General features: G+C 49.0%; 1 protein-coding gene across 5 annotated transcripts in view; it reads left to right on the top strand.

Moving 5' to 3' along the window:
* RYR1 (ryanodine receptor 1) overlaps positions 1–27092 on the top strand; it is a 131854-nt gene that overhangs the window by 12706 nt on the left and 92056 nt on the right. For all 5 annotated transcript variants that reach the window (XM_059666680.1, XM_059666677.1, XM_059666678.1 and 2 more), the window contains exons 11-33: positions 70–234; positions 1824–1945; positions 2425–2620; positions 5515–5650; positions 5733–5828; positions 5913–6031; positions 7124–7257; positions 7738–7979; positions 8509–8701; positions 9868–10084; positions 11341–11445; positions 11672–11775; positions 12248–12331; positions 13031–13338; positions 14176–14378; positions 15297–15471; positions 15641–15849; positions 20779–21173; positions 22139–22271; positions 23087–23247; positions 23712–23877; positions 25897–25983; positions 26139–26365. In XM_059666680.1, coding sequence (XP_059522663.1) covers positions 70–234; positions 1824–1945; positions 2425–2620; positions 5515–5650; positions 5733–5828; positions 5913–6031; positions 7124–7257; positions 7738–7979; positions 8509–8701; positions 9868–10084; positions 11341–11445; positions 11672–11775; positions 12248–12331; positions 13031–13338; positions 14176–14378; positions 15297–15471; positions 15641–15849; positions 20779–21173; positions 22139–22271; positions 23087–23247; positions 23712–23877; positions 25897–25983; positions 26139–26365 — 3977 coding nt within the window. The remainder of the gene's footprint in view (positions 1–69; positions 235–1823; positions 1946–2424; positions 2621–5514; positions 5651–5732; positions 5829–5912; positions 6032–7123; positions 7258–7737; positions 7980–8508; positions 8702–9867; positions 10085–11340; positions 11446–11671; positions 11776–12247; positions 12332–13030; positions 13339–14175; positions 14379–15296; positions 15472–15640; positions 15850–20778; positions 21174–22138; positions 22272–23086; positions 23248–23711; positions 23878–25896; positions 25984–26138; positions 26366–27092) is intronic.

The raw sequence follows: 27092 nt of genomic DNA, 5'->3' as shown, positions 1-27092 counted from the left end.
AGTCTCTCAGTGGGGCTCCCCTACTAACTGCACAGCAGAGGAGCTAACCTCTGTCCCCTGCCCCTGCAGGAGAAGCTGGATGTGGCCCCCAAGCGGGACGTGGAAGGCATGGGTCCCCCTGAGATCAAGTATGGGGAGTCGCTGTGTTTTGTGCAGCATGTGGCCTCAGGCCTGTGGCTCACCTATGCTGCTCCGGACCCCAAGGCTCTGCGGCTCGGAGTGCTCAAGAAGAAGGTGGGCGCCTGGCAAGGAGAGGAAGGAGACGGGGGGTGGGGGGTCATGCTTGTGCCTTCAGGAGTTTGAAGATGGGATGAGAGAAACATGCAGGCTGAGAGAGAAACTAAGATTGAGAAAGAGGAAAAAATGAAGAGAAATATATATTAATACATATGGAGAAGAAGATAGAGTGAAATATAGATAGAGACAGGGAAAGGCAGAGATTTAAAAAAAATAGGGACACAGAAAAATAGAGAAAGACAGAGAGACAGAGATGGAAAAGACAGAGGGTGACAAGCAGACTGAGAATGACATTCAACAAATTAATGAGTATCCAAGTTGTTTTGGATGGATGTGTGTGTGTGTGTGTGTGTGTGTGTGTGTGTGTGTGTGTGGAAATATAGGCCAGCTATACAGACTTGTTCCCAGCCCTTACCCCCACCCCCCACCCCATTGCCCAGAAATGGTGAATAAAATGCTTTTGATGAAGTACACAACTATATAACTGAAGAGTGGGAAAGCTACTTTTGACAGAGGGAAGAACGTGTGTAAAGGCCCTAAGGTTGGAATGAGGTTGGTTTGTTGCAATATCAGAAAGAAAATCCAGTTTGGCCAGAGCAGAGTGAGTGAGGGGCCAGTAGAGGGGCAAGGTGAGGACAGAGAGGAGATGGGAGCAGATGGTGTAGGCCTGGCGGTAACGGGGAGGGTCCTGGCTTTTGCATGAGATGGAGCCACAGAGTGTTTTGGTTCCTTAGCTGCTTTCAGGAACAGATTGTGGGTGGTGGGAGTTGGGGTGCGGAGCTGGAGTAGAAAGACCGGAAGAAGGTTGCTGGGAGGGTATAGGCGGTAGATGACAGAGGACAGACAGGGTGGGGACTGGAGTGGGGCAACGTGGTGGATTCTGGTTGTATTTTGAGGGTTGAGCCATCAGGATTTTCTGACAGATTGGGTATCGGGACAAGAGAGATAGAGGTTGGGGATGATGCAATGATTTTTACCCTGAGCAACCAAAAGGATGGAAGTGCCATTAACCAAGTTAGGGACAGCCAAGCGTCAGCTCAGGAGGACAGGGATCTAAAGTTTTAGCTCCAATGTCTATAACAGCGTCACTCAATAAAGACTTGCTGAGTGGGAAGACGAGGGATGCACCTGTTTGCAAGAACAAGGTTTGTAGTTGGAAGCATGAGTGGAGGAGGATAGTCACAGCCACAGGACTAGAGGTCAGCGCAGGGGAAAGCTGGCACTGTGATGCCTTATGCACAGAAGGTGTCAGGCTTTCTGTCTGGGACATATGAAGTTTGGGGTGCTGCTACAGTGCTTTGACGGGGGATGTTAAGGCATGAGTAGATACAAGTGGAGAGGGTCTGGCCTGGAGACAGACAAGAAAGAGACACAGAAAGACAGAGAAGGAGAGACAGGGAAAATGAGACCGAAGTGTGCAATAGAGATAAGATCGAGAGAGAGAGAGAGAGAGAGAGAGAGAGAGAGAGAGAGAGAGAGAGAGAGGAAGGGGAGGACTGGCAGAGAGATTTGGTGGAGGAAGCAGGCAGCTTGGGGCTAGAATCTAGGGCGCAAGGCCCTCCTGACTTCTCTGCCGCCCACGCCAGGCCATGCTGCACCAGGAAGGCCACATGGATGACGCGCTGTCACTGACCCGCTGCCAGCAGGAGGAGTCCCAGGCTGCCCGCATGATCTACAGCACCGCCGGCCTGTACAGCCAGTTCATCAAGTGAGCCACCTGCCGCTCTGCCCGCTCTGCCCGCTCTGCCCGCCAGGCCGCCTCCGCCCCCATGCTCCTGGCGTTCCGGCGCCTGACCCCGTGAACCTCTACCTCTGACACCCACATCCCTGCCGACGTCCACGTGACCACTAACCTCCAAACTCTTGACCTTTACATACTTGGTCCCTACTCTGAGCATTTCTGATCATCACCTTCAACCCCTGGCGCCCAGACCCTTGACCCTGGACCTCCCAGCTCCGACTCCTGTTTCCACTCTCCCTGTGCCTATACACAGGCATGAGTCCCAGTTCCAGCTCTGCCCTTGGCCACGCGTAGCCTCCGGCCAAGGCCCTTCCTCGTCTTTCTGCATGTCCGTCTCCCTCCCGGTTAATAGGTGTGTCTGTGGGAGTCCCGCAGGGCGGGGGTGGGGGGCTCCCGCACCCATGGTCAGCGCTCGGCCCCTGGCGAGCGAGTGCGCGATCCCACAGGGGCCTGGACAGCTTCAGCGGGAAGCCGCGGGGCTCGGGGCCGCCGGCTGGCACCGCGCTGCCCATCGAGGGCGTGGTCCTGAGCCTGCAGGACCTCATCGGCTACTTCGAGCCTCCCTCCGAGGAGCTGCAGCACGAGGAGAAGCAAAGCAAGCTGCGCAGCCTGCGCAACAGGCAGAGCCTCTTCCAAGAGGAGGTGCGGGCGCAGGGCGGGCCGGAGGGCGGGCGGGGCCTCCAGGGCGAGGTCTCCGCGGAGCGAGGGCGGGGCCGTGCGGGCGGGAGGGAGCCCGTGGAGTGAGGGGCCGACCTTGTTCCCTCACCGGGAAGGAGGGGCCGGCCCTGGGGAAGGCCTGAGGAGTCCGAGGATAAACGCCCAGAGGCTGCGGACTCAGGGGTGGTGTCTGCGGGGTCGCGGCCTGTGGGTGAGAGGACGGAACCGGTGGGGCGTGGGGCGGAGCAGGGCCAGAGGTGGGTCTCTGGGAGACTGGGAGGGCAGTTAGGGCGGAAACTCAGATGGGGTCGGGGCTAGGAGTTTGGGTTATGGGAGCCGGAGGGAAGAGCTGTGGGGTCTGAGTGGGAAGGGCTGAGCACAGTTGGAGGAGCGGGCCGGACCACGGTGGGCGTCTGATACATGGTGATGGGGATGCATGTTCTTTCAAAGGTTGACAACTTGGTCCCCTCCTCTCCAGGGGTTCCCAGTCTGATGGGGGAGGCAGACATAGAAATGATATTAGTAACAACAAAACTTACTTTTGGAGTAGAGTTAGTATATGCAGTCCTTGAACAGGGCCAGTAAATAGTAGATGCTATATAAAAGTGTTAGTGGTTATTTTACCTTGAATTTAGCCCTCACTATGTATTAAGAACACTATGTACATGACACCCTCTAATAACTCCACGGGGGATTCTAATTCCCATATTACAGATGGGTCTCTGAAGGGCAACAAATATGCCAGGGGATATGGCTGTCAACAAAACAGACAAAATGCCCGGTGATGTGGGAAGAGGATAGATGATCAATAAAATAAAAAAAATTATTCTTTGGCCAAGTAGCTCAGTTGGTTAGAGCATCATCCCGATACACCAAGGTTATGGGTTTAATCCCCAGGCTGGGCACATACAAGAATCAATCAATCAATACATAAGTGGAACAACAAATCGATGTGTTTTTCCTTCTCTCTCCCTTCCTCTCTAAAATAAATAAACACATAAAATAAAAATTTTATATGGTATGGTGGCAAGGACTAAGGAGAAAAACAAAGCAGGGCAGCAATAGGCAGTGCTTGGAGTGGTGCAATTTAAAATTCAGTAGAATGCTCAAGGCGGGTGGCCTGAGCGAAGGGAGGCAGCCATGTGCATACCTGGAGGAGCTAGTGGCAGAGCCAGGCTAGGGGACTCCAGCCTGGTTATGCTCTGAGCCACATGCACTGCCTCTTTTACTAGTGCGATGGGCCCAGGATATAGATAAAACAGTTGTCATAGCAGCATTACTTGTAACTGCCTAAAACTAGAAACAGCTCAAATATCCACCACTAGAATGGATCCACAAATGTGTCATATCCATAAAATGGATATGGATACACTCAGCAATGCAAAGGAACAAACCAAACAATAGTCAGATGCAACAATGTTCTTGGATCTTAAACTATAACATTGAGCAAAAGAATCCATGTACAAAAGAAAACTTTCTGTATATTCCAGGTTCAGGCAAAAGTCAATTAAAAAATTAAGGAAAGGATTTTCATAAAAGTCAGGATGATGGTTTATTCCTAGCAGCAAGGGTTGTGTAATCAGAAAGGGCATCCAGGCGACTTCTGGCTGGCTGGCAATGTTCTCTTTCTTGACCTGGGTCATGGTGCCATAGCTATTCTTGATATTGATTTGGTAAAACATATACTTTGGTCTTTGTTATTCACAGAGTCTGTATTTTCACTTCACTTGAACACGGCAGCCAGAGGGAGATTCCCTGATTCTGTATTTTCAATTTGCCTACTTGCTAAAGTTTATTTGTATTACTCTAATCAATACTAGAGCACACGTGTGGCCATGTGCAGAGTGGTAAGAAATTTCAGTCACATGTAGCCAGCTGAGGTGGAACAATGCCATGCTCCACTTTCATCTCCTTTTTAAAAAAATCCTCACCCAGGATATATTTTTTTTAACTGATTTTGAGAGAGAGAGGGAGAGAGGGAGAGAAACATCTATTGCTCCAACCAACTAAGCCACACTGGCCAGGACACACTCTGTTTTCTTGTTTCACGTCTCATATTATAAACAAGTGTCCTTTTTGTCACATATTTGGTGCCATATTTTTTTTTGCATTTTTGTTGATTTTTCTGCTTAAAATGGGCCCTAAGTGTAGTGTTGAAGCACAAGAAATCTGGGAGGTGCCTTACTGAGAAAATACATATTAGATGAGCTTCATTCAGGTATGAGTTATTGTTGACTCTTAATGTTAATTAATCAATAATATATATTAAATCAGTGTTTTTAAACAGAAATGCACATAAAACAGGAGTGTATATTGGTTGATTGATGAAACTGTTGTGACTAAATAGAGGAACTGCCTGTGTTTCCCCTGGGAGTCATGGTTCGGGATTCTCTAACTCAGTGTTCATAGGGACTTTACAGAACCTAAATACCATGAGTAACAATTGACTGCATATGTTTTATTTGCTTTTCTATGTGTCTGTTATAATTCACAATAAAAAAGACAGAAGATTAAAATGTAAAACAACAACACAGTCTCTCTGATAGTCAGTGTGGAGAGTGAACTGGGCCAACTGGGGCCAGGAATGGGGTGCTTGGAAGTGAAAAGGATGGAAAGAAAACTGTGGGAAAGAGAAGCACAAATTCAGTCCTTATAAGGCTGTGTTATGTTGGGGACAGAGACAGAAGACAGGACTGATCTGGGGAGCCAAGAAGGAGAAGGGGGTGATGGGAGTGAAGGGCGACATGAGCTACTTGGTGTGGGTGTAGACCTGGGAGCTCACAGTCACTAGCTGTTGAAATGTAAATGAGTAAATCCAGGAAAGGCAAGGAAGGGAGGGCCTGGGACTCCTGTGGTGACCCTTGTTTTCCCCGCCTCAGGGGATGCTCTCCCTGGTCCTGAATTGCATCGACCGCCTAAATGTCTACACCACCGCTGCTCACTTCGCAGAATTTGCCGGGGAGGAGGCAGCCGAGTCCTGGAAAGAGATTGTGAACCTGCTCTACGAACTCCTGGGTAAAGGGGCCTCGTTATGACTTCCCCCCGAGCTCCACAGGCCCCCAGTACTGTTGGGTCTGACCCATCTCTCCACCTTCAGCCTCTCTGATCCGTGGCAATCGTACCAACTGTGCCCTCTTCTCCACCAATTTGGATTGGTTGGTCAGCAAGCTGGATAGGCTGGAAGCCTCATCTGGTAGGAGAGCTCATGGGAAGAGACAGGGGTTTGGGGGAGGGAAGGGCCACAGCCACCTCACCTCACATTCTGCTAACCGTGCAGGAATCCTAGAGGTGCTGTACTGTGTCCTGATTGAGAGTCCTGAAGTCTTAAATATCATCCAAGAGAACCACATCAAGTCCATCATCTCCCTTCTGGACAAGCATGGGAGGAACCACAAGGTTAGCCCTCACCCCTGACTTCTCATCCCCTTAACTCTGAACCCTGGCCCCATGGCCCCAGAGCTCTCCACTACCCTCACTCTCCTCCCCCATCTTATCTCTTACCTGGATTCCTCTTCCATATGCTTTCATCTTTTTTAAAAATATATTTTATTTTTATTGATTTCAGAGAAGAGAGAGGGAAAGAGAGATAGAAACATCAATGATGAAAGAGAATCATTTATCAGCTGCCTCCTGCACACCCCCTACTGGAAATTGAGCCCACAACCCGGACATGCGCCCTTGACTGGAATTGAACGCGGGACCCTTCAGTCCCCATGCCGACACTCTATCCACTGAGACAAACTGGCTATGGCCCATATGCCTCCATTTTAACATAAGGCCTCTAACTCATGGTTCTGAAATGAATTCTGGGCCAGACATGTGCTTCATTAGATCTATAAAATGCTTTTTAAATTTTTTATAAATTTTCAATTTTATAGTCTTTGGTGCAGTGCATACACACTCTCCACTTTGCCACAGGTCCTACCTGCATTATTTCTAACCACATCACAGATTTACGTTACCCACCTGGGAACTCACAGTCAATAGTTGTTGAAGAAATGTAAATTAGTAAATCCAAGAAAGGCAAGGAAGGGAGGGCCTGGGACTCCTGTGGTGCCCCCTTGATTTCCCCACCTCAGGGGATGCTCTCGCTGGTCCTGAATTGCATTGACCGCCTAAATGTCTACACCACCGCTGCTCACTTCACAGAATTTGCCGGGGAGGAGGCAGACACTAGTTTGCAACCCCTGCCGATCTCAAATCTCACCCTGACCCCTGAACTCTCTCACTAATATAGCCCTTTCACTCTTTCCCTGACCATTTCCTTCTAACATCTTACTTCAGACACTCATTTTTTACACTGCTGATGCTTTATCCCAACTCATATGGCCCCTACCGTCTCACCTGACCTTTCTGTTTCTCTGTGACCCCTGATATCCCATTTTCTCTACTTCCTCTCAGTCAAAATGTCAGTCACCTATTCTGACATACCACCCTTGGATTCCTGCCCTGGTGCCTCACATCCTGATCTCTGACCTTGACCTCCAGGTGCTGGACGTGCTGTGTTCCCTGTGTGTGTGTAACGGCGTGGCTGTGCGCTCCAATCAAGATCTCATTACCGAGAACTTGCTCCCTGGCCGTGAGCTTCTGCTGCAGACAAACCTCATCAACTATGTCACCAGGTCTGACCCCTAACACCTGAACCGAGCCTGACCTCACCCTGACTAAGAGACTCTACACCAGGTGGCTGTCCCTTCCTCTGTCTCCCACCCTGGACTTAACCCCTGGTCCTCACAGTTGTCTGCTCTTGCCCCAGCTCACCTGGCTCTCCACTCTTGTCCTCTGTCCCTTCTCCATTTCTGCATCTGTCTTTTCCTTTCACTCTCTGTTTCTGTCTCTCTCTATTTCTTCTCCACATCTTTTCCCCATCTCTCCCATCTCTCTGTCTTTGGTGTCACTCTGTCTGTTTCTGTCTCTGCTTGTTCTCCCTTTGTCTGTTTCGTATTCTCTGCCTTCATGGCTCTGCTTCTCTGTTTTTCCTGTGTGTATATATCTCTTTTTCTGTCTCTGTCTCTTTGCCTCTCTCCCTCCACCCCTGCAATAACCTGGCTCTCCTCTCCACCTCTCCTTCATCCCCCACTCTTTTCCCCTCTCTCCTACAGCATCCGCCCCAACATCTTTGTGGGCCGAGCAGAGGGCTCTACACAGTACGGAAAATGGTACTTTGAGGTGATGGTGGACGAAGTGACTCCATTCCTGACAGCTCAGGCCACCCACCTGCGGGTGGGCTGGGCCCTCACTGAGGGCTACAGCCCTTACCCTGGGGGTGGCGAGGGCTGGGGCGGCAACGGGGTTGGCGATGACCTCTATTCCTACGGCTTCGATGGGCTGCATCTCTGGACAGGTATCTGAACCCTTCTGGGGGATGACCAACCCTGACCATTGACCCTAGGGTTTCCAAGGCTCTCACCATACACCTTAGAGTTCTTAGAATCCTGACCCCCAAAACAGGCCAACTTTTGATTCTTTACTCCTCATTTATCATGACCCTATACCTAGAGGTTCCAGAATCCTGCCCCTAACACATTTCTTCATAGCCTCCAGAACTCTGACCCCATAGGATGTATGATCTGTGACCCTAGAGATCCCAGAAAACTTCTCAGATTATTATGATCTCTGATTTTGAATTTTGACTCCAAAGGATCCAAATCCTAACTCCAGAAAGACTTTAATCTCTGACCCCACAGCTTTAAGGGTACTAACCTCAGGGGAGCCTTGATCTCTGCCTGTTGCAGAGCTACAGGAACACTTGACTTTAGAGTTTCCAGGATCCAAACTCCATAAGATCCTCTAATATCTGCCCCTTGTCTCTTGAGATCATTGGTCCCATGGGGCCTCTGATTTCTGACCCCTCCCTGGTGACCCTGGTGCAGGACACGTGGCACGCCCAGTGACTTCCCCAGGTCAGCACCTCCTGGCCCCAGAGGATGTGGTCAGCTGCTGCCTGGACCTCAGTGTTCCATCCATCTCCTTCCGCATCAATGGCTGTCCCGTACAGGGCGTCTTCGAGGCCTTCAACCTTGATGGGCTCTTCTTCCCTGTCGTCAGCTTCTCAGCTGGTGTAAAGTAAGGGCTTGCCCCTGTCCCCTTGTCAGCCCCCAGACCTGGGACTGTCCTGAGACAGCTTCCCCAAACTGTCAACACCCAGCAGCTCATCTTCAAGACTGATTGTCAGACCCTTAGTTAAAGGTCCCAATGACCTCTACATGACCCTGGACACTTTCAGTGTCCTCCCAATGACCTTAGCTTCTCCCCAACTCCAGGTTCTTTTGGTGACCTTCAAGTGTCCCCAAAATTTTCCAATCACCTTCTAAAAACTTCAGACTCTTAAATTACCTCAGACTGTCCCAATGACTCTATGCTATTCCAGTGACCTCCAAATGACTCCAGAATATGATGATGATCTTTTAATGACCCCCAAACCTCCCAATAAATCCACAATGACCTTGGACATTCCTAAGGACTCCATACTCTTTTTTTCCCCCAAATATATTTTATTGATTTTTTACAGAGAGGAAGGAAGAGGGATAGAGAGTTAGAAACATCGATGAGAGAGAAACATCGATCAGCTGCCTCCTGCACACTCCCTACTGGGGATGTGCCCGCAACCAAGGTACATGCCCTTGACCGGAATTGAACCTGGGACCCTCCAGTCCTCAGGCCGACGCTCTGTCCACTGAGCCAAACCGGTTAGGGCGACTCCATACTCTTAAAAACTTCTCAGTGACTCCAACATCTGTCAATGACCTTTCAATCGATTAATCTCCCACTGACCCTGGAGTGACCCCACATATTTCAAAGACCTCTCAATTAGTCAGCCTTTTCCCAATGATCCCCAAGCTCTGTGAATGACTTCCCATTCAGGGGCAATTATGGTTATCTCATAGTTACACCAGGTTCTCAGTGACTCCCAAATGACCTTCCTGGTCTCCCAAAAACCTTCCAATATCTCCAAATGCTCTGTTAACCACGAGCCTCCAAAAGACGTTCTGTGACCTTACATTAACTCTCTAAGGACCCCACACTTTCCTTCTTTGACTTTCCAATGATTCCCGTTGACCTCAGACATTCTTTTCGACTTTAGAATATCCTTTCTGACTCCTTTTTAACCTTTATCATCCTTTGACTGCCCAGTGATCTCAGGTCTCCCCAAAACCTTCCACCAACTCTAGGATTGCTCCCTTACTGCTACTGAGCACAGACTCTCCCCTGTAACCTCACTCTCCCATCAGGGTACGGTTCCTTCTTGGTGGCCGACATGGTGAATTCAAGTTCCTCCCCCCACCTGGCTATGCCCCATGCCATGAGGCTGTGCTGCCGAGAGAGCGACTCCATCTGGAACCCATCAAGGAGTATCGGCGGGAAGGACCCCGGGGGCCCCACTTGGTGGGCCCAAGCCGCTGCCTTTCACACACCGACTTTGTGCCCTGCCCCGTGGACACTGTCCAGGTAGTGCCTGTCCTGCAAGAGTTTCCCAGTGAGGCAGACTCCCTTAGGAGTCAGGGAGGTGGGGAGCTAAGCTGGAAGTTAGGAATCTTGTTTAATAGAGAGGGGAACTAAAGTAGAGAGGAGGAGGCAAAGGACTCTCAAGGCAGACTCCCCATTTCAGGGAGTCCTCACTATAGCCCCCTAAGGAAATGACTATTATTATCCCCAATTTACAGATGTGGAAAAAGAGGCCCAGACAAGTTAAACAATCTGTGCAAGTCACACTGCTGATGTGAACCCAAGCAGTGTGATTCCAAAGCCTGTGATCTTATCCACTACTCTTATCCCAACCCGAACTCCCCACCTTCCCTCCAAGCATGTCCCTGTAGCAGGGGATTTAAGTAGTGTTCAAGAGACTCACCATGCTCTGGCCAGTGTGGCTTAGTTGGTTGGAGCATTGTCCCATATACCAAAAGGTTGTGGGTTAAATCCCTGGTCAGGGCACATACCTGGTTGCAGGTTCAATCCCCTTTGTTGTGAAGAGTGGATAAATTTATAAATGCAAAGTGCTTAGCACATTCGTTCCTGTTAGCAGTAGTCATAGTAGTATCATTTCAGGGATGAACTTTCTATTCCCCTGTAGCCAGGCCAGAGCCCTGGGCCTCCTTCTTGATCTCTCCCTCCCCAAGCTGGACCTCCTCATCCCCTTCCCTCTCCTCCCCACAGCCCACCCTGGGTCAACTATCTCCTGCCCGGAGAACAGCAACAATATAAAGATTTATTAGGCACCTACCATGTGCCAGACATTTAGATAAATTACATACATTTAATAATTTATGGAAGTGATTTCACTGAATCCTTATGAGGTATTGAGTTAAGTATTGTTCAAATCCTCACGGTACAGAGAAAGAAAGACACTTGACCATTCATTCAGCAAACATTTCCCAAGCATCTCCTCTGGGCCTGGCTCTGGACTGGGCCGGCCTGGGAAAATGGCAGAAACTGAGGAAGCCCAGGTTCTGTCCTCACGGAGCTTCCAGGACATGGGGGAGACAAACCCATTCCCAGACGATCCCTTAATTCTGATGATGCTAAGTCCTTACTTGGCTGGTGCCAATCCTGGAGTCAGGTCATGGAGATGGGGAGCAGGGCTTGGAATAGCAGAAAAGGTCAGAAGAGCATGCTGGGGGGAACAGAGCTTGCACATGTTGTCTGGAAGAGGGGTCACAGTGCAAGCTGGAGAGAACTCAGGGGCTCACGGACGTCTTCTGCCCCAGATTGTCCTGCCTCCCCATCTGGAGCGGATTCGGGAGAAGCTGGCAGAGAATATCCATGAACTCTGGGCTCTGACTCGCATTGAGCAGGGCTGGACCTATGGCCCGGTAAGTGACTACCTGCAGCGTCAGGCTGGACTTGCTGCAGAGGGGGGGTATGGCTCACTATTGGGAGGGGCCAGTGGCTGAGGGAAGGGCCTTTACAGCATAGGGCGAGGGGGGTGTCCTTGGGTTTCCAGTGGCAGAACTAAGGGTGGGAGGCCAGTGGTCACAGTCTGGGAATGTTGGGGGAAGGGAAGAGGGAACCCAGAACTTGACCCTGGGATTTCTCCAGGTTCGGGATGACAATAAGAGGCTGCACCCATGTCTTGTGAACTTCCACAGCCTACCAGAGCCTGAGAGGAATTACAACCTGCAGATGTCGGGGGAGACACTCAAGTGAGGGGGGTCCTGTGGAGCAGGGGCTGGGCCTGATTACTGGTGGGGTGGAGGGCAAGGGGAAACAGGGAGAGTGAGACAGACTGAGGGAGAGGGGGAAAAATGGCAAAAGAAACAGAGAGAGAGAGACAGGGCTTGTGAGGCAGAAGCTGACATAGGGCAAGAAGGAGAGATAGAGGCAGAAGGCAAGATAATCAAGAAGAGGTAGACAGACAGACAGAAACAGAGAGAGAGAGAGGCAGAAAGAGGCAGAGGGGAAAATGGACAGTCAAGAGATACAGCGAAAGAAACAGGGAAAGACAGGAGTCAGAGAGACAGACTAAGACAGAGGTGGGAACAAAAACACCCAAGAAGCTGGGAAAGATATGAAGAGAGTTGGAGACCCAGAGACAGAGGCAGCAGGGGCTGCAGGAGAGGGACACGGGGCAGGGGACTAGGTGGGGTGACCCTGTACCCCCGCCCTCCACCCCAGGACTCTGCTGGCTCTGGGCTGCCACGTGGGCATGGCAGACGAGAAGGCGGAGGACAACTTGAAGAAGACAAAACTCCCGAAGACGTGAGTGTGGGTGGCCTGGATCCCACTGGGGAATAGAGTATGGGGCTGGCATGATTGCGGGATCTTGTGGGGAGACTGGGGTCAGAGAAGAAAGGGCCATGGGTTGAAGATCATAGGCTCAGGGGTCAGGGTTCTGGAGTCAGTGGTGAGTGTCTTGGGAGGTGTCAGGATTTGGGAGTTAGGAGTTATAGAGATAGAAGCATGTCGGGCCCCAGGGGTTATATGCAGAGGTTAGATCTCTAAGTTAGAGGTCAGGAATCAATGGAAAGAGGTGAGACGTTGTAAGGGATCCTAAAATTATAGGTGAGAGGTCCTGGGGATAGAGACCAGGGTTCAGAGGTCAAGGGCTCCAAGCTAGGAGTCTGGAGCAGAAGGTCTTGGGGTTAGAGGTAAGAAACCTCAAAGTTAGAGGTGAGAGGTCAGAGCATTCCAAGGTTAGAGATGAGGCTCCCAGAATCAAGATAGAGTCAGAGAAGCCAGAGGTCAGTGAAATCAAAGCTTTTGCTAGGGTCACAGGATCCTGGGGTTAAAGGTCAAGCATCTCCAAGATTATTCAGGGAGTCATAGAACCCTAATGTCAAAGATCAAAGGTCAGAAATTCCAAGATTCGTGTCCCCTAGGATCCTGGAGACAAGGGTCAGTTCAGAGTCAGGGGTCCCATGGCACTGAACTTATATACCAGTGCCACCACACCTGTAGGTATATGATGAGCAATGGGTACAAACCAGCGCCGCTGGACCTGAGCCACGTGCGGCTAACGCCAGCACAGACGACACTGGTGGACCGGCTGGCAGAGAATGGGCACAACGTGTGGGCCCGAGACCGCGTGGCCCAGGGCTGGAGCTACAGTGCCGTGCAGGACATCCCTGCACGCCGAAACCCTCGCCTGGTGCCCTACCGCCTGTTGGATGAGGCCACCAAGCGCAGCAACAGGGACAGCCTCTGCCAAGCTGTGCGCACCCTGCTGGGCTATGGCTACAACATTGAGCCGCCTGACCAGGAGCCCAGTGAGTGTTGACCTTATATACCAGTTGAACTACCCCCAACTCTGACCTTTATTCTGACCCCAACCCTGAACTGGATCTTAACCACTGACCTTGACCTAATGCAAACTCTGCCTGGGCTATGACTGCAACACCGAGCCACCAGACCAGGAGCCCAGTGAGCACTGATCCTGACCCCAGACTCCAATCCCTGACCTCCAGCTATGATCCTTAATCCCTAACCTCTGGACTATAGCTAATACATGGAGTCACCCAACCAAGATCTCAGAGACCCCTAACTTGACCCCTGACCCATTGCTTTCCTCTAATAGCGGCCTTGACCTCTAACCCTTATGGTCCCCAACCTTAAACTTCTCAACCCCTTGTCCCAACCCCAATTTCTATTTCCTCTCTGACCCTGACGCTGACTTTCTCTCATGGGGTCATAGATACACATGTGGGGAAAGATGGGGACATTGTGGGGATGACCACTGCTTTGTCCTACATGCCCTGAACCTGACACCTTGATCTAGCTCTCAACACTTGATTCTAAACATGAACTTTAATCTTGATCCTTAGCCCCCGACTATCACCATGATTGACCTGACTTTCTCCCTCTATGTCTCTGTCAGGATCTCTTCTCTGAGAGCTCTGACTGCTAAAGACAGTAAGGGAGAAGTTTCACTCAGTAGGTCCCTTTTCTTTGTCTAGTCCGAGATTCCCCAGTTCTTCTCCTCTAACACCAAACATTTGTCCCTCTTCTCCCAGCCTTACCTTCGCTGGTTTCTCCCACCATCCTCTCATTGTCTTTGTATCCACTCCCCATCCAGCATATTTGACTCTGCCTGGCCCCATTTGTAGGTCTGGTAGAGAGCCAGTCCCGTTGGGATCGAGTGCGCATCTTCCGGGCAGAGAAATCCTATGCGGTGCAGAGTGGTCGCTGGTACTTCGAGTTTGAGGCAGTCACCACAGGCGAGATGCGAGTGGGCTGGGCGAGGCCCGAGCTGCGGCCTGACATGGAGTTGGGAGCTGATGAGCTGGCCTATGTCTTCAACGGGCATCGCGTGGGTAGTTCCCTGGGCTCCACTCTGCCATGTCCTGTAGTCCCTCCCACAGCTCATATACTCTATCCGTGCCCCACTCTCTCCACCCATCCCTACATCTACCTTACTACTCACCCATTCATCCACCCATCTATCCTTCCCTCTTTCTCCGTCCATACATATATCTACCCATCTCTCTATCCAACTATCCATTCACAAATCCAACTCTCTATCCATCTAATTGTCTGTCCAGATAATCACTTAACCATCCACTTTTCCACCTACTTATTTATTTGTTAATTTAGCCACTCACCTATTTAATCAATTTGCAATTTCATTTATCTATCCATTCATCTATTCAATAATGTAGTATGTGGAACCATTAAGTCATTTAAAAATATTATTTATTTCAGAGAGAAAGGAAGAGGGAGAGAGGGATAGAAACATCAATGATGAGAAAGAATCATTGATCGGCTGCCTCTTGCACACCCCACTCTGGGGATCGAGCTCACAACCCGGGCATGTGCCCTGACGGGGAATCAAACCATAACCTCCAGGTTCATAGGTCGACACTCAACCACTGAGCCATGCCAGCCGGGCTCCATCAATTCATTTATTTATCCATCCAACAACTCATGTAATCATCCATTTATCTATTTGTTTATACTTTCTTCCTTCCCCGCATCACGCATGGACTCAGTAGAGAACCTAAGCAGAAGGGAAGCAAAAACATAAAAGCCTGTCCCTTACATTCCAGGGGTCATGGATACACATGTGGGGAAAGATGGGGACACTATGGGGATGACCACTGCTTTGTCCCACATGCCCTGAACCTGACACCTTGTAATGTGTATATTTACATATCTCTCCTTGCTTTCTTATGTCTCCATTTCTTTGTTTGCCTCTCCCATGCCACGTCTTCCCCTTGCCTCCTTACAGGGCCAGCGCTGGCACTTGGGCAGTGAACCATTTGGGCGTCACTGGCAGTCGGGTGATGTTGTGGGCTGCATGATTGACCTCACAGAGAACACCATTATCTTCACCCTCAATGGCGAGATCCTCATGTCCGATTCAGGTTCCGAAACAGCCTTCCGCGATATTGAGATTGGCGATGGTGAGGGTTGGCCTCATGGCCCCTTTCTGGTTTTCTTCTGTCTGACCTGACCCTATACTGCCCATTCCAGCCTCCCCCTCTTCCATCCTTTCCTTCCACATTACCCCTCCCCACAAGTCCCTGCCCTGCCCACCTATCTCACCTCTGCCCATTCACTCCCTCCCACCAGGTTTCCTGCCGGTCTGTAGCTTGGGACCCGGCCAGGTGGGTCATCTGAACCTGGGCCAGGATGTGAGCTCCCTGCGGTTCTTTGCCATCTGCGGCCTTCAGGAAGGCTTTGAGCCATTCGCCATCAACATGCAACGCCCGGTCACCACCTGGTTCAGCAAAAGCCTTCCCCAGTTTGAGGCCGTGCCACTTGAGCATCCCCACTATGAGGTGAGGACTGACCCCATTCAATACCTTCTGATCTGCTTCCAGACCTCATTTTCCCTGCAATTCTCTTCCCTGAATTTCTCCTTTCCTTCCGTGTTAGCTGACAAACCATGTACAAGGGCGTGTCAGGGTGATGGGTTCCCAGGGCCACCTTGTAGGGTATAACCTTGGCAAACTACAACCTTTCTCAGCTCCAGGTAGCTTGCCTATAAAATGGGGAATGGAGGAAAGAGAAGCTGGATAAATGATTCCATTGGAAATTTCCAGTCTTTTAACTATCTGATCATAGAACAAAGTTTAAAGAAATATAAACCTTGAGTACATTTTGGCACCCTCCTTACCAATTGCTATTTGTCTTTTCTGTTTGTTTATTTATTTGTTTTTAGTATCCTAATTTTTAAAAATATATTTTTATTGATTTCAAAGAGGAAGGGAGAGGGATAGAGAGATAGAAACATCAATGATGAGAATCATTGATTGGCTGCCTCTTGCACGCCCCCTACTGGGGGTTGAGCCTGCAACTTGGGCATATGCCCTTGACCAGAATCAGTCCCCAGGCCTACGCTCCATCACTGAGCCAAACCAGCTGGGGCTAGTATCCTAATTTTTAGACTCCAGTGTCTTTTCTTTCCCAGGGTTGAACTCAGGGTCAGACTCTTACCATAAATACCCCCCATTGGCCAAAGTGAGAGTCCGTTTCTCAACCTGGGAAGAACTTGAATCCTATGTGACTGAGGTTTAGCTTTAGAATCAGACAGAGCTGGAGCTGGCCTCTTACATTGGGCAGATGACTGTCTCTTCCTGAGCCCCAGTTTTCCCATCCATGGCACTGATCGGATTTCCCTCTCACACAATCCCCCTCTTTTTTTTTTTTTTTTACTGAATCCTTTGAGTAAGTTGGAGACATCATGCCTCTTTACCCCTAAACTTTCAATATGCATTTTTTTCAGAACAGACTATGCTCTTACAGAACTACATGCAGTGCAGTTATGAAAATCAGGAAATTTAACACTGGTATAAACTATCACCTAATTCACAACCCATATCTAAAATTTATAAATTGTGGCAATAATGTCCCTTTTTATTTTTCTGGTTTAGGATCCAATCAGGATTACATATGGCATTTAGTTGCTATGCTTTTAGTCTTAAAATAGAATGTTTCTGAGCCTTTTTTTGTCTTTCATGACTTTGACATTTTGAAGTGTATAAGCCAGTTATTTTGCAGAATGTCCCTCAGTTCAGGTTTGTCTGATGATTCCTCATGGTTAGGTTGGTTCTGGGCACTTGGCAGGGCTTCTGCAACATTTATGTTGTGTAGGCTACCAGGAGGCACACGATGTCTCTGTACTTATATCACGTCCTCTGTCGTTAAGGTGGAGTCTGGCAGCTCCCCCACTGTGAAGTCACTCTCTTTCTATTTGTAATTACGAAGTCTTTGTGGGGAGGCATTTTAAGACTACATAAAAGTTGAAGAGTTTTAAACAGGGAACTTTTAGATTTCCTCAGTTTAGATTTGAGTTTTGGAAAGTTCCTATTGACAGCAGAAGGTGAGCGTGGAGACAGACTAGAGAGGTGGCTGGGGCAGGAGAAGGTGATGGAGTAGCCATGAACTTCCCAATTCCTGCCACTGCCAATGGTCTTCACAGCACAAAGACCAGAATGCTAGATAGCAGTGAAAGTGAGCAAAGTAGTATATACACATCACGTGGACAAACCTCACAGACAGTGTTGAGTGAAAGAGCCAGGCACAGAAGAACACATACTGTGGGGTCCCATGTGTAGGAAGTTCAAGAACAGGCAAAGCTGCTCTGTGGTGTGATAAATCAGGAGGGCGCTACTGTGAAAGGGTAACTTGGACATTTAGTTACTTTGCACACAAATCACAGGCAGGAGAGGGCAGTAGACTGTTGTCAAGGAGCAAAGTCCAGGATTTATAAGGAAAGGAAGAGAGAGAAGATCCTGCCTTCAGTCTGGGGACAGCAAATCTTTGTTTCACAGTTTGGGGTGAATTCTCTTTTTAAATTTTTAAAATTGATTTGAGAGAGAGAAACATCCTCCCACACTGGTCCCAACTGGCCCCCATATACGCCCTGACTGGGATTCGAACCCGTCACCTTTCGGTGTACAGGGCAATGCTCCAACCAACTGAGCCACACCAGCCAGGGCTTGAGGTGAATTGTTTGGCTGGTGAGGAGCACAGAGGTCCAGCTCAGCAGCTGGTCCTTCAGGAGGTCAGCTTGAGAGGGGCATCAAAGAAAGGAAACCTCTCCAATTATTGATGGAGTCTCCAGAAAACTTTTTTTGTTCTTAAGTAATTTATTTTTAAATAAGATTACAATGCTTTGATTATACAACATAGCATAATGGAAATTAAACCAAGTCAGTAAACCAAAAGAGAAAGAAAACTTGGTTTTCTTCAATATCAGTAATTAAATCATCACTATAAGTGTCTGATGTCCCAATCACATCTTATGTAGACATGAATATAATCATTTCAAACATTTCGCTTGCAGGTTTAATTTCTCATTTTCAGCTTTTATGAACTATAATGTAACTAATTTTCAATCCTATGATATCTAGTGTTTATACTGCAACAGCAGCAAATCTCACATGTGCAATCAAATTATTAACCGGGACACAGATTTTAGTTTTTAGCCGCAGACAAAAATTACACACTGTATTCAGCACAGCAGAGTATATTACATTAACCAGAGCATGGAGTTTCATACACTTATTGCAGGATTGGTATTTATTTCCCTTTGAACTGAATCAGAAAACTTTTTAAAATATGTATATTTTTATTGATTTCAGAGGAGAAGGGAGAGGGAGAGAGAGATAGAAACATCAATGATGAGAAAGAATCATTGATCGGGTCCGGAAGCCGGGGGTTCGCGGTCATGGCTCAGTCCGCCCGCGCCCTCTCGCTGCTCCGCGGTCTCCTGGGCCGAATGGGGGCGCCGGGAGCGGCCGGGCGCTCGTTCCGGGCCTTTCGGAGCAGTGGCACGAGGGCCAGCAGAGAGAAGAGATTCCATCTTCCAGAGGTCGCCACTGTCTGCCTCCCCACGTATCCCCATCCTCAGTCATCATTTTTTAAATGTATAGTGACACATTAGTTGTCTAGTTCTTCATAGTGAATGTGGTCTAAATCTGACACTATTTCCATTGACTTAAAATTTGAACTTTAGTGTTATTCTTATTGAAAATTGTCTTTGAGTGTGATAAACTCTCCACTGAAAGATATTGACTGTTTGAAATGAACAGATTTTAGTATCAATTTCTGAGTTATATAGAGCTTTAAATGAAGGATGAAAATGTATTTTTTATTATTTTTTATATTTTTGAATAATTAGATACCTGCAATAATGGATATGTAAATACAGTTTTGGAGGGTTTTGTTTGTTTTTGTGACAAGTGAAATTTCAAGTGATATGTTTGACAGAATTTGAAAGTTACAAAATCTTGAAGTATCATTTAACATTTTTCTCTCAATGGTTTTTCCTTTAAGATTTGCAGGGTCCCGCCCCCACACCCCATTTATTTGTGAGAAATTACATCTTATTAATTGGAAGAAAATATATTTAATGTCAAAGAAATAAATTAACTCTTCTAAAAAAAAAAAAAGAATCATTGATCGGCTGCCTCCTGCACGCCCCCTACTGGGGATCGAGCCGCAACCCCGGGCATGTGCCCTTGACCGGAAGGGAACCCGGGACCTTTCAGTCCGCAGGCCAACGCTCTATCCACTGAGCCGAACTGGTTAGGGCTGAATCAGAAAACTTTGAGAGTCTTTACTTGGAGCGCACAGGACAGGCATCTGTCCCTCTACCTGCTCTGTCCCTTATTTAGGCCAGGTAGGTGTATCTCCCTCATCAGAAACTCGCATGGTCTTTGAGAGGGTAGTGACTAAACAGGCACTGAGGGGGCTCCTGGAGGCTTGGTTGTGTTGTTTCTCCTTCTGGGTGCTGGGCACACAGGTGTGTTCACTCAGAAAACTCAAGGTGCTATGCCCTATGATGTGTATACTTCTCTGAGTGTTATATTTCCACTCATAAATGTAACAAAATTTTTTCTGGGGCACCTTTACAAAACCCTGGGCTGCTCTACCCACGAGGTCTCCCTGAGAGATTAGGATGGCAAAACCTTTGTTCTGTTCACTGCTGTGTTCCCAGAATCTGTAATAGTGCCCGATATACAGTAGGTACTCAGTAAATATCTGTGGGTTGGACAGATGGATGGACCGGTGGACAAGTGGACGGGTGGATGGACAGACAGACAGACGGACAGGTATATGGACAAATGAATGAGTGGGTGGACAGGTGGACGGTTAGATGGATGAGTGGATGGATGGATGGGTGGATGGGTGACTTGGCCTGGAGTAAGGCCTGTGCATAGGTAGGTTTTTTATAATCCTCACTGGAGGACATTCTTTCCATTGATTTCTAGAGAGAGCAGAAGGGAGGGAGGAGGGGGAGAGAGAGAGAGAAAGAGAAAGACACATCGATTGGTTGCCTCCCACACATGCCCCCCCCGTCCCCGCCCAGGGCTGGGGAACCTGCAACTAAGGTACATGCCCTTGACAGGGAATCGAACCCAGAACTCTTCCATCCACAGGCTGATGCTCTGACCACTGAGCCAAACCCGTCATGGCTATGGGTAGGCTTTGAAAGTGATCCCAGTGCCTGACCAGGGCTGCCACTGTACCAGATGCCCAGACAAAGGTTGATAGAGGGCTGACTGCACCCCATGGCCACACTGTGTGCTCCAAGGGGAGTTTATCCACCCAGCAGAGGAGGGGATACTTTTGGCTGATTCTCACACAGGTGCTCTAAGGCCTAATGGCGGCTCGGTGTGTAACTGGGTTTAGGACCAATGGCCTAGCGGCTAGGCCCTAGCCCACCTATCAGGTTCAGTGCTTCCTGCCTCTCCCTGCAGGTGGCCCGTGTGGATGGCACTGTGGATACACCCCCCTGCCTGCGCCTGACCCACCGCACCTGGGGCTCCCAGAACAGTCTGGTGGAGATGCTCTTTCTTCGCCTGAGCCTTCCAGTCCAGTTCCATCAGCACTTCCGCTGCACTGCAGGGGCCACCCCTCTGGCATCCCCTGGCCTGCAGCCCCCTGCTGAGGATGAGGCCTGGGCAGCAGAGCCTGACACGGACTATGAAAACCTGCGCCGCTCAGCTGGGCGCTGGGGCGAAGCTGAGGGGGGTAAAGAGGGAACTGCCAAGGAGGGGACACCTGGGGGCACCCTCCAGGCTGGGGCAGAGGCCCAGCCTGCCAGGGCGGAAAATGAGAAGGATGCTACCACAGAGAAGAACAAGAAGAGAGGGTAAGTCAAGGTGGGGCCAGGTGAGGCCTAGGGTCTGTCCTGGGACCCCCAGTTAGACAACCTCAATAACTTGATAAACCCCATTGTATCCCAAGGTGTCCCATATATGTGAAGTAAGTCAGATTACTGATGGATCCTATCATGTCTCAAGTGAAGGCCTTTATTTTCCTAGGAAACTCTAATTTCCCTGAGGATGTAAAATTGGGGTGCCCCACTATGTCTATGGAGAACTTCACTATTCTTGGGGTACCTGGTGGCCCTCAAAGCATTTCACCCAATGGGCTTCATTAACTATGGACTTTATAGGGAGGACCTCAGTATCTTGGCAGAGTTGACCATATCCCAAGGCAACCCAGTGAACACCAGTGGTCTTCTAAATCAGGGTCATTTCTGTGTCTCACATGTACCCCCAAAACTATTTCAAGGGATGCCCTCAGAAGGCATTAAACTTGAATTGAAATCAGCTTTCCCCCTACTATGGTAGTGGTTTTCAATGGGTAGTTCTGTGTCTTTTGGGGTGTTTGGAAATGATGGAAGATTTCGATTATCACAGTTTGGGTTATCAAGCTGCTCCTAGGGTCTCCATCGATTCTACTTGCTTTCAGTGTACCAGACAGTGCCACACAAGAAGAATGGTCCTTTCTCAAATTCCTTTAACTCCCATATGAGAAATGCATCTGAGAAATGCTGACATAGGGGGACCACTGTAGCCCCCAAGGAAAGCTCCATGTTCCCAGATGCTCCTCTAAATGTGGGTCAACCAGCACTCACAGGCACAGAGTGCAGCACTTTCAGAATGGATTAGGCTGTCATAGTTGGGAATTCTATCCTCTAGGGGTAAGGCCTTGGGTATGAGAAACAGGATGTAGTTAGGACAGATGTGGGGAGCATAATGTGTAGTCAGGAGGATTGGAGGGTTGGGCTTGAGAGCTAGTCCTTACGCAACTTCTCCTCCCCACCACCAGGTTCTTATTCAAGGCCAAGAAGGCTGCCATGGTGACCCAGCCACCAGCCACTCCGGCTCTGCCCCGACTCCCTCGAGAGGTGGTGCCTGCTGATAACCGTGATGACCCTGAGATCATCCTCAACACCACCACGGTATGACCAGGACCTTCCGCTTTAGAAGCCTCTCAGGTTTTAGAATTTCATGTTGTGATTCCCGGTAACTGCCATACCTCAATACACACTGGAGACCTCAAAACACAGCACATGCTGATTTAATCCTTTGAACTCCTAGGGCCATAGAGCCTAAAAATTGTGGGAATCACTGTGACGCTATAAGGCACACTAATATAACTCCCAGGGACCTAAAAACATCCAAGGGATAAACCAATATAAACTTGGGGCCCCAATATTTGTATTCGCCCGTATAAACTCAATATATCCACATTTAAATTGTTCTAGTATATTCCTGGGAACCAAAATTTATAATTATTCCAATAGTTTTGGGATTCCCCAAACCTGGAATATTTTCTGAGACAAACAGTCATGTTAGGATCATGGGTCATCTGGGTGCCATTTGGGTCTTGTCAAAAAGCTCTGGTTTTTTCCATCAGTAAAATGGTAATTGTAAGGTTATTACAATTGATGGTAATTGTAAGGATTAAGTGAGTTAACTTGTGAACTAATTAGTGAGCTGTTTGTTAGCCATTGTTTATTTGTAACTTTGCTATAACCTGAGGAGAGACCCAAACTTGGGGATATCACAAAATACTCCGAAAGGATTCCCGAGTTTAGAAATACATCAATAAACACAGAAACAGAGGGACATAGACCCAAGGGGTCTCAAATCTGGAAACTGGTTAAACTCCCAGAAGACACTGAGAATCCAGAGAAACCCACTTAAAGTCCCAGGGAAGCCCTCTGTCGCCATTCTTTTGGACTGACCACTGATCTTCCCTTTGCCTCTCCAGTACTATTACTCCGTGAGGGTCTTTGCTGGCCAGGAACCCAGCTGCGTGTGGGTGGGCTGGGTCACCCCTGACTACCATCAGCACGACATGAACTTCGACCTCACCAAGGTCCGGGCCGTGACAGTGACCATGGGGGATGAACAAGGCAACGTCCATAGCAGGTGCCAGGGAGGGGTGGGGACTGTGGGAGGCGGGACGTCAGCACTGGGCACCTGGCTCAGAAGTTTCCCTCCTACTTTTCCTCCTCTCTTCCTGTTTATTTTCTTCCAATGGCTTCTGTTCTGCTTTTTTTCTTCCTCCTCTCCTTTTTCCATTTCTTCTTTTCTGTTTACTCCCCCTTTTTTATCTCGCCCTCTTCTTTCTACCTCACCTCCTTTCTCTGTTCTCTCCTCTTTGCTCCCCTTCCTTCTTCTCCTTCCAGAACATCCCACCAGCTTCTAAGAATTCTAGCTCTGAGGAGCTCAGGGTCTGGGGTGATGGGTTTTAGTGCTCAGGTCTGCAGGTGGTGGAGGTTTGGGGATGAGCCCTGAGGTCACGGTATTCTAGGAGCTTAGGGAAGGAGGTATTCAGGGTCCAGAATGCTTTGGCTGAGGACCCACGCACTGACCACCCCTGTCTCCTCCAGCCTCAAGTGCAGCAACTGCTACATGGTGTGGGGCGGAGACTTTGTGAGCTCCGGGCAGCAGGGCCGGATCAGCCACACAGACCTTGTCATTGGCTGCCTGGTGGACTTGGCCACTGGCCTAATGACCTTTACAGCCAATGGCAAAGAGAGCAACACCTTTTTCCAGGTGAGCCCATACCTTTCAACTTAGCAATAGTATCATGTCCCAGCATCCTGGGACAACCTTCCCAGACACCCCTGGAGTCCAGACCTTTAAAAAAACAGGACAAAAACAGCACCTAAAACAAAACAAAACAAAGAGAACCTACTCTGTCCTCAAGACAGGCCAGAGCTGGCAGGCCACAGGGAAAGTCTAGTTGAACCACCCAGTGAACTGAGGCCCAGAAAGGAGACAAAGCATAGCCTTGATCTGAGAGAGAGGTTTGTATTCCCTATTAGGGTGGATGCCACCAGTGGCCACCTTTTCACCAACCGGGGAACACCCTAGATGGGCCAGAATCCTAAGGTGGACTTTTCCTTTCAACATTTTATTATGAAAAATTTCAAGTGTACAGCAAAATTAAAGGGATTGTACAGTGAATACCCATTTCCCACTACCAAGAATCTACCATCCATATTTTACTACAATGGCTTTATGTCATATTTATTCTCCTGTCCACCCATTAATCCATCTAAATTATGGTCCCTGGATCAGCAGTGTCTGTATCACCTGAGAGTTTGTTAAAATACAGAATCTCTACAAAAAATACTCAGCAAAACTAATCATCAGACAAACAACAATGAGATATCACCTCACACCTGTCAGAATGGCTATTTTCAGTAAATCAGCAAATATTGGTGAGGATGTGGAGAAAAGGGAACCCTCCTGCACTACTGGTGGGAATGCAAATTGGTGCAGCCACTGTGGAAAACAGTATGGAGGTTCCTCAAAAAAATTCAAGATAGAACTACCATGTGACCCAGTAATCCCACTTCTGGGTATTTATCTGAAGAAATACAAACCCCTAATTTGAAAAGACACATTACCTCTGTGTTCATTGCAGCATTATTTACATGATCTAAGATATGGAAGCAACTTAAGTGTCCACTGATAGACAAGTGGATAAAGATGTGGTACAGACATACAATGGAATACTACTCAGTCATAAAAAGAATGAAATCTAGGCATTTGTGACAACATGGATTGACCTAGAGGATATTATGCTACCAAGAAAGACAAATACCATAAGGTTTCACCTATATGTGGAATCTAAAAACCAAAATACACAAACAAACAAAACAGAAACAAATTCATAGGTACAGAGAACAAACATGGTTGCCAGATGGGAGGGGGGTTGGAATGAAAATGGTGAAGGAATTCAGAAGTACAAATTGTCAGTTATAAAAATAGTCATAGGGGTGTAAAGCATAGGGAATATAGGCAATAATATTGTAATATTATAATAACTATGTTGTTAAGTGAGTACTAGACTTATTGGGGTGATTACTTTGTAAGGTATATCACTATGTTGTACATCTAAAAATAGTATAATATTGTATGTCAGTGGTAAATGAAAAAAAAAAATTGTTTTAAGGAAAATGCAGAATCTAACCTCTCCCCAGACCCACTAACTTGGAATGTGCACTTTAACAAAGCCCAGGGGACTCTGTGCACTCTGCCACCTGAACAGTATGGGCCTGGTTCCCACTGTGGTGTCATCTGAACATTTTCCTCTGTCCTCTGTATTTCCTGTAAACTGGGAGTGGTGCAGAGGTGCAGTTAGATTCAGGGTTGGTTTTGGCAAGGCTGTTTCCAGATGGTGGTGTTTGTGGTGGAGGCTGGGTGGGTTCCACTGGGAAGATCAGAAGTGCTGGGGGCAGGGGGAGTCAGGATGCTTTCGGGAGTTGGGAGAATGCGCATGCTTGGGAGAGAAATGGGAAAGGCATTCATGGTGGGGACATGATGTGGACAGAGACCCAGGCGACAGACTGCCCCGGTGGAGTTGGAGGAACCTGACCTGGCTGGATCAGGGGCAGGCCAGCCCAAGCGCGGCTTCAGGGCCATTGTGGAGCCTACAGTGCCTTAGTTTGGATCTGCAGGTGCCAGCAGGATCAGGATGGGACAATCAGCCCCAGAGTTTGGGTTCCAGAGTCAACACCACCTGCAGCTCACCCTCTTCCTCACCCTGCCGTTATCCCTTGCCAGGTGGAACCCAACACGAAGCTCTTTCCTGCTGTCTTTGTCCTGCCCACCCACCAGAATGTCATCCAATTTGAGTTGGGGAAGCAGAAGGTAAGAGTGCAGTGATGGTACAGGCGGAGGTGGGAGGTGTGGGAGGCCAGACTGGAAAAGTAGCTGTACGGGAAGGGGCAATCTGGGAGGTCTCCCTGGAAGCAGGGTGGCAGGATGGAGGGCTGGGAATCCTGACCAGTGCACTGTGCCCCCAGAACATCATGCCGCTGTCTGCCGCCATGTTTCTGAGCGAGCGCAAGAACCCAGCCCCGCAGTGCCCACCACGGCTCGAGGTGCAGATGCTGATGCCCATCTCGTGGAGCCGCATGCCCAACCACTTCCTGCAGGTGGACACGCGGCGTGCTGGAGAGCGACTGGGCTGGGCCGTGGAGTGCCAGGAGCCACTGATCATGATGGCGCTGCACATCCCTGAGGAGAACCGGTCAGGGTCCCCTGGCTGCAAGATGGGGGGTGGGGGGACAGCGGCAGCGGGGGTCTGGATCTAACTCAGTGCCCCCCCCCCCGACATTACCCTGGGACTCCAGACAACACTCTAGAAGGCCCAGACCTACCTTACTGTCCCCAGATAACACCCCAGGGAACCTTAGATCCATTTCAGTGGGCTCCAGACACACCTCATGGGACCCAGATGCAACCCAGGCCTTCCCAGATACACTCCAGGGAACTCCAGACCCACCTCAGGAGGTCCTAGGTCCTTCTCAGTGGACCACAGACCCACCTCAAGGGACCACAGACCCACCTCAGGGGACCATAGAAAACATCCCAAGGGCCCCAGACCCACTTTACAGGGCTCCAAACCCATCTTAGGGAGCCCAGATCCATATCAAAGAGCCCACTCCCCCAAGGGGCCTCAAGTGCACATCAGAGGGACCTGGGCATTCCTTGGAGAGGTCTGGGTGCACCGCAGGGTCTCTCGGGCACACCCCATGGATCTCTTCGAACCCACTCCAGGGGACCCAGACACACCTGGGTGGACATGGATCACAGGAATATTCTTAAGGACTCTGAACATGGCCAGGAATCCCAGGCTCACCCAGGAGGTTCCCAACATGCCTCATCTTTCCTTTATTCATTCATCCGACAAATAGCTTCGAGCTCTTCTTATGTAATTGGTGGCATTCCAGGCTGTAGAACATCAAGCCCTGTGA

Source organism: Myotis daubentonii, chromosome 15 (assembly GCF_963259705.1).
Source record: "Myotis daubentonii chromosome 15, mMyoDau2.1, whole genome shotgun sequence".
In the NCBI taxonomy this organism is placed as follows: Eukaryota; Metazoa; Chordata; class Mammalia; order Chiroptera; family Vespertilionidae; genus Myotis; species Myotis daubentonii.
This window is presented reverse-complemented; position numbering and strand designations above follow the sequence as displayed.